The 12,049-nt window shown below is 41.6% G+C and overlaps 2 protein-coding genes across 4 annotated transcripts in view; both read left to right on the top strand.

Moving 5' to 3' along the window:
• Positions 1-369: 369 nt before the first annotated feature.
• On the top strand, positions 370-6,864 carry dcst1 (DC-STAMP domain containing 1). Its single transcript, XM_031576531.1, has 14 exons — positions 370-430; positions 530-658; positions 877-1,016; positions 1,121-1,292; positions 1,414-1,557; positions 1,828-1,949; positions 2,336-2,493; positions 2,651-2,750; positions 3,005-3,100; positions 3,327-3,453; positions 3,769-3,885; positions 4,334-4,476; positions 6,190-6,300; positions 6,622-6,864. The coding sequence occupies exons 1-14, from the start codon at positions 373-375 to the stop codon at positions 6,853-6,855; spliced, it is 1,851 nt and encodes a 616-aa protein (XP_031432391.1). The 5' UTR covers positions 370-372; the 3' UTR covers positions 6,856-6,864.
• Positions 6,865-7,348: 484 nt separating this feature from the next.
• adam15 (ADAM metallopeptidase domain 15) overlaps positions 7,349-12,049 on the top strand; it is a 31,017-nt gene continuing 26,316 nt past the window's right edge. For 2 of the 3 annotated variants that reach the window (XM_031575839.2, XM_031575837.2), the window contains exons 1-2: positions 7,350-8,187; positions 10,058-10,161. In XM_031575839.2, the coding sequence (XP_031431699.1) occupies positions 7,911-8,187; positions 10,058-10,161 (381 nt within the window). In that variant the 5' untranslated portion in view covers positions 7,350-7,910. Of the gene's footprint in view, positions 8,188-10,057; positions 10,162-12,049 lie in introns of all 3 variants that reach the window. The other variant, XM_031575836.2, reaches the window with a different exon arrangement.

The raw sequence follows: 12,049 nt of genomic DNA on the forward strand, positions 1-12,049 counted from the left end.
AACGAAAACCACCTCACTCAAGTGAGAATGCATTGCTCCGCTACAGTACAGCTATTTTTAGGCCAACCACTTTTTAGACACCATGTAAGCGTGAATAGCACATGACGTTTATATTTAGGCCCATTCTCTTATTGATATTTTTTCTGACAGCCATCGAAACAATCTGCGAGAGGATCCTTCCCGGCTTCGCTCTGAGGTTCATGTTCAGTCCAGCTCACGAGTTTCCACAGGCTCGGCAACTGTTTGGTGCAATTTTTGGAATCGTCAGTGGTGCAGGCAAGAATGCTTTAAAGTGTACATAGATTTTAAGAGATGCCGTCTATTTTGATTAAACACACAAATATTTCTTTCTTAGGGTTATATCTGGGTCTGATGCACAACATTGTGATGACCCTCAGTCAAAGATTAATTGTTGGCTATGTGTTTGTTGGTGAGTAGCCTAGTCTTTTTTCAAATAGTAAGACACCACTAAACATATCACAGGCTTATATTCTGGTTTAGTAAGGCTAACTTTATTGTGAATTTTCAGGTGTGTGCATTCTGGGTGGAATGTTTTCCACACGCTTCCGTTGCTCAGTCCTCCTGATGTTCCCCAGCATCCTTGGTTCTCACGGAAGGGCTTATCTCATGCTGTTTGTCCTCTTTGGTCTTTATCAGGGTAAATTATGAATTTTAAGTGTAGCCTACTGTAATTGCGCAGGCTCAAGAAATAAAATGCATCCCTGTTATTTTTTTTCATCCCCTTGGATTTGTTTCATAGTTTATACAGGTCTTGAGCCAGGAGACTGCATGAGTGAAATCTGCATTGAACATTATTCAGTGTTATCACTCAAGATCTTATTGAAAACTCTGCGTGTATGAATTCCATTCTGACAGGGCCCATCTCCAACATTCCTCGCAACATTCAGAATGTGGCTTACTCCATGGGTTGTAATATGGACTTGCAGATTCAACACAGCAAAGTTATGTGGAGAGTAGTGATGGACCCATTCGTTCAAGTTGTCCAGGAGATTGTGGTATGTGTAATAAAACAGAAAACCGCTGTTGTCTTTTACTCACATTGTTCATGTACTATCCAGTTGGTTACTGATCCACTGTTAAAGCATTACATTCATTTTAGGACGACACTGGAGAGCTTCAGAGCGAAGCCAAGAACATTACTAGAAACTTCCAGAGCATCAGAGATGAGGTGATGGGACGGTATGGGTACACCAACTTTGAACAGGATTTGGTCACCACAGGCAACAGTACTCAGGAAGTCTTTGCCGCCAAAACAATGATGCGCTGTGACTGTGAGTGTCAGAGCTCAGCACTGTAATAATGACATGGGCATGTAACCAATCATTTGCCTTAAGTCTTAAGTACAGGATGTTGTGACAATTTAAACAACTGCAATTATGGTGGTTGTGGCAGATGTGGTGGAACAGGGAATAGAACGCTGCCGGGACTGGTTTGACGTCAAGTGGCAAGAGTGCATGAATACCATTGCTGTCCCTCTCATCAACCACCTGCTCTGTCTGCCAATGAAATTTGAGATTCTCTGTGATGTCATGAAAGGTAAGAGCCCAGAAGTTGATTGTTTTGATAATACATCTCATGAATCAGGTCTCACTGTAGCTTCCCTAACAATTGCAGAAGTACAGTATGTCAATCATTTATTCATTTGTATGAAATTCCATTTGTATATCCATGAATCAGTTAAATTAATTCCACACATTTTTTTACTGCATGAATATTGCCTGTACCCTTGGAAAACAGTAGGTTATTTCTGTTTGGTGCTAGTTCTTCACATGGTGATTAACATCAGGTTTGTTGTTATCTCCTTAGTCATGACACCTTGGTGCAGAGATGAAATTCCTGTGGAGGGAAACTTTGGGCAGACCTTTGACAAGCTCAATTTGTCCATAGACAAACTCGGAGCAGAGTTCACCACTAATGTGATCCTCCAGGTCCAATCCATTTCCTCTCTCATACCTACTGTGAATGCAGTATATCTGCTTACCTGCCTCTAGTTGTTCATACTGTGTGTTATCTTGCATAATCCCCTGTATGTAATCCATAAGCATCAGTTGATGAGAGGCTAGATTACCGTTACATCAGCACATTACTGTGGGACAAACAAAAAGCTACTGAATAGTTTTCACATCCTGGGATTTAAGATTGTAAGATATTTAACTGTAACATAGTCATAATATTTATATTGAACAAAATAATTAAGGCTACACAATTGCTTGTGATATCAGATAGATATATCAATGCTTTATCATTTTTACTAAATCAAATAAAAGAACACGCAGTTATTTACCAACACTTCTCCCATATTTTTTGTGCATAGAAAGTTGAGCAGCAATCGGTTTTTGGCCTGTCCATGCTTCAGGAGGATTTCTCCACAGAACTCAGCAAAACATTTGAGGAGAAGAAGGCTGTTGTTGACCAGCTGTTGGAATTAGTTCATGTCCTTTTGTCCTTTGCTGTCATTGCTGTGTTTGTTTCGTAAGTTTCACGTTTCTATTGTATGGCTGAATTAAATTACCATAATTATGAAGAGACGACTGCAGCATAAATGTTCATATGAAAAGATTTTTTCAATTGTGCTTACACTATAATCACAGCAACATTCATGTTCTCCTGTTTTTCAATATCCACAAAGTGCATTTGGATATGCAAGACAGTACTGCCAGGATATTCGCTTCGACAATATTTACATTACAACATACTTCAGGCAGATTGATGCACGCAGGAGAAAAGCCGTAAGGATGCTGTTTGTCCCATATTCTAGATTGATGTCATCGTATTCTTTTGAGTTATTTGTCCCATATTCCACATTGGTGTCATCATATTCTTTTGAGCCAGGAAAGTATACTTTTGTCAAGATATAGTAATTGTCAAAGAAATGTAGTGGCCAAGTAATACATTCATTTTGTTTGCATATATGGAAACCACTGCATGTGCGCAACATGTCTGTATGACTGAAGGTTTTTGAGAAGTTCAACTGCTGTTCTAGGGTAAGAGGTATATTTTACCCCTGAAGAAGGCAGAGCAGAAACACTTCATCCACCCCTGGAGCTTCTCCATCCACCCAACGGAGCTCAAGCTTGTGGTTTGTCCCTTTAGAGTTCCACATTTTCTTAATTTTAAAAGTCAGTCTGACTTTTGTTTGTTTGAATGACAGCACCTGCATATCACTGCTGCCTAACCTCTCAAATGCTTAATAATTTAGAAGATATGAAGAAATATAGTTTCAGGCCTATCAAGCATTTTCAAGCATTCAAGCATTTTTCATTTTGACGAATGGTAAATGATAGTGACTATAACTCTCTCTACAGGTGGTTGGCTTGCTGCAGGTGCTGTCTCTCACCCTCTTCACCTGTGTGCTACTGGCTGTGGACTGGATCCTTTATCATATCTTTGACATCATCCGTAGACACTCATTCACAGAGTATACTTTCTCCAGTGAGTAGGGCTCGTTTCTGGATTGACAATATATGGAATAGACTTGATAATATTAAAATATATGGAATAGACTTGATATTTTTACAATATATGGAATAGACTTGACATTAGTACAATATATGGAATAGACTATGTTTATGAGTGCATATATATTATTCATACATCCTCACTTTTCCAACACACTACCAGCTGGATCTACTACATGACAGAACAGGCTAGATCCCTTTTTTGAAAAGATATGAAAAATAAAGTATAAATTGGCATGTAGATTATAAAAGATGACTCTTTTCTAATGGGATATTTTAACCCCCTCAGGTCATCACCACATAGATATTGATGTTGGTGGGGAGTCCATACTGGCGAATATCCTGCGGAAAACAATTGGCGCTTTCAACACCTCCTCCAGTGTGGATATGCAGTCCAGTAACCAGCGTAGGTGGCCTTGTGTTATGTCTTTTTATGGGATATTAAAAACAGACTCTCCATTTGTATCAGCTGAGTCCAGTGGAGTTCTAATTTTGTACATCCTGTTATTTGCCATTATAAATAAAACCAATGACACTGTTTTGACAGTGAAACTCAGCAATTGAATTGCCAGCCAAGCTGTCACTGCATCTGCTGGTGTCAGAAACACAACATAAGATTAGCAGATATGAATGCATAGTATTTTCAGAAAACGTTCTCTAGTCACTTGTTGACTGGAAAGGACTTGAAATGTATACTGATCCATTTCATGAAATCTATTAAGTCACTATACTAACAGCAATTCAGTCACATACAGGTGGACTTAATTATTCAGTTTTGGTCAGTGTCAGTGCAGCGTCATGTCATTTCATATTTTGTGTCCCTCTGATGTGCTGAAATGTACTCATGTCCGCAGACTGTCTGCCCCAGCCTCATGCCTTGACCTGGGAGGAGTACATGTGGAGTATTGTCCCTCTCCTCATAATGGCCCTCATGTGCTGCCTGCAGGTGTACAGCAACCGACTGCGCCGGGTCATCGCAGCCTTCTATTTCCCCAAGGTGAGAGAGTTACGTACGTATGTCAGTGACATAGTCATTTACATTTACATTACATTGCTTTCATCCCAAATGAAAACAAACACCTTTAACCAAAATTATATATAATACAATGTATGTTGTTGCTTCCTGTTGGAAAAATGGGGCTCACATTTGATATGGGGTGTTAATTGCAGCTTTACCATCAATGAGTTACCTTCATTGACTGTGTATGGATTCAAAATGACTGGCTGCTAGATCACACTAAAGTGACAGTGTTGTTGTAGGATCCTGTAACTTACACCCTCTATGATTGTATGTACATATATATATATGGCTAACAGAACTGGCCACATGAAATATGAATGAACACAGATGTGGCCTCCATTTTACAGATCACAAATTTTAACATCATTGTCCCTAAACAAACATTTCATTCCACTTAGTAAAATTACTTTCCTGTCATTTAGGATGCGATGACATTTTCCAACACATTACAATAGATGCTGCTGCTGTGGCAATGTTTTGCATGTTTTTGATGTGCCTTTGGTTAGAGGTTGTTAAAAGCAACGGCTGCGTTCTCAGATGGATATGTTGGCACGCTTCCCGGTCAACGCATGTTTATCAAGCCCGCCTTTCCAACAGCAGAATATTTATTATGGTGTAACCTTTTTAGTCCTGGCACAGGAAAGTCTGAACAAATACAGAAAAGTCCTTTACATCCCTCTTGATGAAAACAAACAAAAACAGTCAAAAAATGTTGTGTAATATGATTTTTTTTTATGAAGATATGATTTACTGTAGCTATGAGAAAACAAACATAGGATTCATTTTGATTTTCTTCTCACAGATATTTTCTTCGACATACATTTGGGAACTGCAGTTTCCACTTTTTTTCCGGATAAATCCACTTTGTATTGAGCAATTGAGCACACTTTGTAGTGGCCACTTAATCTAACTTACTCAAAATGAAGAAAAATGATTTATACTTCTATACAGACACAATCCACTAAGTCCTCCATTTGAAACACTGCCAAGAATACCACAAAATAATATTTTAACTATTGCATAACAAGCAATGCACCTCTGGGTTAAATTTATATATTTATGGGGTGAACGGTGGGAGATGGATTTCTCCAATCCTGTAAGAAATGCATTTTCTTCCTCAGCATCCAGCAAAGTAGCACTGAGCTGAGAAGGGCTTACTGTAATAGCATTAAGCCAACTGTATTCTGTGTAGACCTTGCCGGTGTATGCCGGCGTGTGTGTGCGCACGTGTTTTCTCTGAAGGCGGGGGTGGGGGTGGGGGGGGGGGCAGGGGGGAATTACCCTCGCCTCTGTCATGCCTTCGTCCTGAATCAGCGTGTGTGTCATTACTGTTCTTACCAGTATTCCATTCATGCAGTTCTCTGTGGAGGATTACCCATAGCTCAAGTGTGATAATAACTCAGCTGAAATGCACAAAGAGGGCCACACAAGAGTGTGGGCCTTTAGCTTTGGTTCAGTTGCAGCTGTCTTAACCTGCTTCAGGGAGATTATGTGGCTGTCAATGTCAGTGGAATCAAAAAGGTGAAAAGAATACTTTGTCTGGGACACCGATACCCTATGTAAAGTTATAAACAGTCACATAGAGCGTACTGCTAATCACTGTCATACTGTTTACCATCATACATTTCTCTGAAATCTAATGTCTGCCCATTTCTGTGTGCTCTGTGTGTTGGATGTCTTCATGCTCAGAGAGAGAAGAGGCGAATTCTGTTCCTCTACAACCTGCAGATACAGAAACGCATGATGTTTGTCAATATCCAGCGCAGAAAGCTAATGACTGCACAAAGGTCACAGATGTCTGTGAGTGTCCAGAACTTTTGACGTGATACATTGGTACAGCAAGCCTTGCCAGTCATAATGGTGTGGTGCAGTGGCCTAGTGATGTGAAAATAGACAAGATTTGAAAATCATAGTCAGATCATGGAATTGATCATCTACCATGGTTCTCACTATGTAAATCAGTGTCCAATGATTTGGAAGTGTAACTTTTCCAGAAAAGGTGAGGACATAAAGTGTTCTCAGGAAAGGTGTCACAGGAAGGTCAACACAGCCCCAAAAGCTATTCCTAAGTTTGATTTCCATCCCCCTCCTCCTGTTTTTACATCCCTTCCCTCTTCTCAGATATTCTCAGTTCTGATTGTCCAGATAAAGCGATTGGGCCTGAAGTGGTGCTGTGTGTGTGGAGAGCGTCAGAGGAGAGGGCAGGGGATGGACTGCCCTGGACCTGGTTGTGGAGTGGTCTACTGCCCTCAGTGCTGGAGAGACCTGGACCAGTTCTGTTATGCCTGTGCTCCATGCAGACAGCATGACCCATTGGACAGTGGCAACGATACAGATGTTTATTATGTTGACTAAAGTTTTTAACAGCTGAACAATTTTACCTTTGTGTGCTTGTCAGTTTTATTATTTCCAATTGAATGTGAAGTATTTCAAATGTGTTTGAAGGCTTTTAATGGATTAATACGATTCTGTGAAAAGTTTATTTTGTAACAGTATATCAAATCTAAATAGGTAAACAATCAGAATGTTTTATTGTTATGAAAACAATAGATAATTTCCTGCACTTGAACAAAGCCTAGCCTACAATTGGCCGAGTTCAGTCCACAGTGTAGTCATAACTTCTGCACATCAGGATGTCTTCAAGCACCTCTCAAAATGAATTTAAGATGATGCTGGTTTGCTGGAAAACTGCCAAGAAATCTATCAAAGGATAAGAAACACGCTGCTATGATGTGTTTGCATTTTTTTTCATTCATTATCTTGAAAAAATTATTGCGATATTTTTGAGTAGGCTAATGATAAATTATACCCTACCCTAAAGTAAAACCTACCAGAAACATGACGCCACCTCCAGGATGGCAAAGGGTTAAAAGCCGAGAGGAAATCCCGCCTAGTTGGTTTCTACGCAGCAAAATACAGTTACACCATCCGAGTAAACAGTGTTCACCGAGTCCTCACATCACTGGCAGAGCTGATGTTGCTTGAATCGAAATTAATTTTAACTTCGGCAACCTGAGAACCTGAACATGGGATCGGACACAAAGTAACTTCATTGTCGTTTGGACGAGCAAATGGATTGTCGTATGCGTCAGCTGTGTAACCATGCTCGGACGAAACGCGGTTTTAATGTCAGACCACACAATGTGACATTTCGTGTGAACAGAGCCGGTAGGTACAGTTGTATGCTGCCTCGTGGACGTTGTTTTGTGCGGACAGCTTATTTTGCACTTGGCCTCTAACACAGAAGGACTCAGGCGCATCTACGTTGGTTCAACGAGTCCATGGAAGTTCCACCTGTGTAGAATAAGGAGTCCGGACAAGCACCCGCAGTGGGGTCTAGAGTGGACATAGAGCAGGACCAGAAGATTGACACTTTGAAGACACTGGTTTCTATCACTAAAGCGTCAACTATGAGCCTTAGTGCCTGCGCAGTAGTGCTCCCACTTCGTGTCTTATTAACTGTGTTATTACTTCAGGGTAGCCCTTGCGGTTTTTTGAAAGGTGCCCTATCCATGACAGTGCTGTTACCTGCGCAGAGCCGGTTAGAACTTTTCAATGACACTGAAGCGCTACAGCCTGTACATGTGGAAATTCCAGACACCTCCACTAGTATATTTACAGAGTCGAAAGAGGAGACCCTTTCACAGCGAAATACAAGTTCAGCAACGAGCCATGCATTGCATTCAGGTATGACAAGACACATTTGTAACTCTTTGAAAGTACTCATGAGTTATTTGTTTATGGTGCCTGTCTGTCTGTCTAGATACAAAATGAAGATACTTCACCCAAAATGTCTTGGTAACACTGCTAATAACAGCGTAATGAGTTATATTGTAACTTCTCTAGACAGTTTAGCCTAATTTAAATGAACACTGTCTGGATCAGTAGCCTACCTGTAAGACAGGCGGCCCAGTGCCTGCTGCTGGCCACATTTGCCTCAGGTGGCCTAATCCTAGCCAGTGCTTTACACACCAGGTCACCACATGGTGTTTGCATTCTCCCTGAGCGGCCAGAATGTTTGAGGTCTTTGCTCCATATGTGCCATTTGCATTAGATTTGCATATTCATTTTGAAGTGACTTCATCATAAGTAACTTACAAGTCAGCCTGTAAAAATCGCCCTGACAGAAATGTATGTTGTGATTGTGTATTTTACAGTTGTAACAAGGCTTTTTTTCACCAACTCACAGCCAGTCATAACCATAACAACAGCTGCCCTCTGTTACACTGTCAGTGACACACACTTCGTTGTGATTGAGTGAGTGGCCTTAGTTCAGCTGTGACCAAGAACAGATGTGTGTGAGAGGCTTGCTCAGTCTCTTCACTGGCACTGGCACTGACACCGACACCTTGCATGTATCTGTTATTGGTCTGTTGGGAGTCTGTCAGTGACACATTAAGATTCATAGCCTGTGGTTTCACCCACGGGGAAAAGGCACTATTTGGAGTTTTCTCCATGAGAAAGAAAGAAAAAAAACGCCCTGTATGGAGTTTCCTTCAGGTTCCCCACACCCTGTTATTCTTACCTTATGGGACCTGTGTGGTTTCACTCCAGGTCTGTAACAGTGGTGTTCAGTTTACGCAGGGCCCTTTGGGTCCCTGTCAAGTCACAGCTTGCGTCAGCTTTGGATAATGGGAAGCCATTAGCACTGCGTTTGGCCCGCTCCAACAATGGCACGAGTGTTCCCAGGGTTATTACTGTCAAATCATGCCAAACAAACATATTTCTGCTACTTTAGCTAAATACTGCATTTCATTCGACAAAGGATGTGCTGTCTTGCTGGTAAGGTTTTTCTGCTTCCCAAAATGTATCGCATATGATAGTCAGTTAATGAAAACGTAAAAAGCTAAATAAAAAACTCCACCGGACCACCACATTTTGTTAGGCATGTCCAGTGGCCAGCTGCCTTCTTTTAACACACAGCAATCCAAGTGCATGCCGACATGTATTAGCCCAAAGACTCTGTTCAGTCTTTAGCTTGGCCTGTCTGATGCACACACACTTAAGCAACTTGATCAGCTAATAGTCTCTGGGCACATGCCAAGATGTCTTTATTAATGATGTATGTAACTGAGCCAAGTATGCAGTAGGTCAGTGCTGTACGGCTATCCTATCCCATGGTCTTTCTGTCAGCTAGAAGCTGATTTCCACTTTTTAATGTTGCTCCCTCTAAATTCCTCGAATTAATGCCATTTAGGACATCTGAATAAGATGTCTTAACATTTTAGAACAGCTTAGCTTCATCAGTCACCTAGATGTTGAGGGTGTAGTTTTTATTTGAACTGAATGCTGGACCTGACTGTGACAACATGATGGAATCCAGGGCATGTGATGCGGTCATGATGACGTTTTCCGCAGTGAAACTGTGCAAATGGCTTTCATGCCACTGGTTGCCAGGGCTGCGCAGCAATATCCAACTAAAACAAAGGGCAGGTGGCCACTTTCAGGGACCAATGACCTTAATAATGACTTCATGTTTCCAGGTCACAGCATTACACCTCTGATGGTCACTGATATGCAGCGCTTAAAAATAACCTTTTTTCCTGCGAAATCCCAGACAATGATGACCATCACCATGGAAGAAAAGGCAAGCCTCTGGAGAGGACGAAACCCTTTGCCATAGTGAACGGACACAGGAAGAGTCTAACAGAAGCTTTGCAGGTAAGGAAAGAAGACTAGATACTGGTTCTGAGTGTGGATAATACTGTAGAAAGCTTAAGAAAAATCTCCAGAAATAGTAAAGACTTTGCCTGCACAGGGATTTCAAGTATTGTTTGGACCAAAATATCAGTTAGTTTGTCACACATGTACGGCATGTCAGTTGTGAAGAATCTGAAAAGAGAGAGAGAGAGAGAGAGAGACTGTAGATTTGTTGTACTTAAAATCCTTCAACCAATTCAGCAGTTGGTTCAGTGAGATATTCAGAACCAATGTAAATGATGAATCTAGTGGCTGGTGTGTCATTGGGTGGAGAAGCAAAGTGGGGTGGGCGGTGGGGTGGATTCTTCAGGATGTGATTTCAGAACTCCTGTCAGCTGCAGAGGAAGTGTCTCTATACCTCCAGAGTGGCCAGATTGTCCCTACTCTCAGATCATACTTATTCTGCAGGAAGCCCCCAGTGAAATATGTCAGCGAGGCCCGTTTCCTTCCTGCGTTACATGAGAGCAAAGAAGGAAGCCGGCGGCACATTTTCCTCACCTTCATTCACACACACACACACACACACACACACACACACTCACACTCAGGAAGGCAGAAAATAAATGTGTGACTGAGCCAGATCACGGTGGATTCAGGGGATGTGTGTGAGGGCCACACTATATTGTCTATTTTTTTTTAAGTCTTCAGAAAGGGAAGCTAAGCTGTCATACAAGCAGAACTAGTAATTAGGGCCAACTTCACATCACAGAGTCACATGCTAGTGGGTCTTGTTGGCAAAAGCACTGGGTCTATCTCACAGATGTCTGTGTCTCAGCAGTGATTGTATAGCTTCAAGGCTGACTCACTGGTGTTAGCGCTTAGCACACTCAGAGCACTGTGAGGAGGACGTGGTTCCCATAGATTCTCCATGGCTTCTTAGTCATCCGTGCTCACTTAACAGTTTGTTATGGAGGATGTTGTTGTGGCTGTGTGTCTCGCCCACATATGCATTTAATCAGAGCAAATGAGCCCAGCAACACAGAGCTGTTTTTAGCTTTATTTTGAAAAAAGGGAGAGTGGGAGAAAGGAAAGGAAAGGTGGGGGATGGCATGGGCGTGTGCTGCAAATATGCTGCCTACACCCTCATCAACACCCATCTGTTAAATAAAGCATGCAGCTCTTTCTCCGTCCAAGGCATTCAAATGATAAAGATCATGCTGGTTATAGCCAAGTCTTGACCTCACCTCGCTCTTGAGTACACCAACGGTCACTCCAAATTAAACATGGTCATATAAATACTACCACCATAAGGACAACACACCACTGTGATTAATGTAAATACTTTGGATATTTGGTATCTAGGATTTACAAAATAGTGAGATGCAAGTTTGAAGTTTATTTATATTATGTGGTAGTTGTTGGCCTCGAGGGTGGATTACGCCATTCATGCACTACTGGTGTTGAATTCAGTCTTGTTCCTGTTTGATTTAGCATAGCAGATAACCTCTGAGATCAGAAGACCAGAGGGCATCGCAATCAAAGACCTCTGTGACTGCTGCTGTTGCACGGGGGCTGCCCTTCTAAGGGATCTAGTGTAATTTTCAAGTCTCACAATCTGTCAAACATAATCCCTATGTTTGCCTGTACACCTTTTCTACACTGAACTGCCATTTACCATGTGGACTGTAAAACTGTCTAACATTAAGATCACGGAAATGAGATATGATCACAAACTGTGAGACATGGGGAATGGTTCTGACTGTGTGCACACATGCATTTAAACACAGATAGTCTCTCTCTTCCTCTCTCTCACACACACACACACACTTACATGTGATGGTGTGTGAGATGCACCAGGGCATGCTACGTTAAGGCGGATTATGGAGCAGCTCTCTAATCTAATTCGGGG

The sequence above is a fragment of the Clupea harengus genome, chromosome 11 (assembly GCF_900700415.2).
Source record: "Clupea harengus chromosome 11, Ch_v2.0.2, whole genome shotgun sequence".
Classification (NCBI taxonomy): domain Eukaryota; kingdom Metazoa; phylum Chordata; class Actinopteri; order Clupeiformes; family Clupeidae; genus Clupea; species Clupea harengus.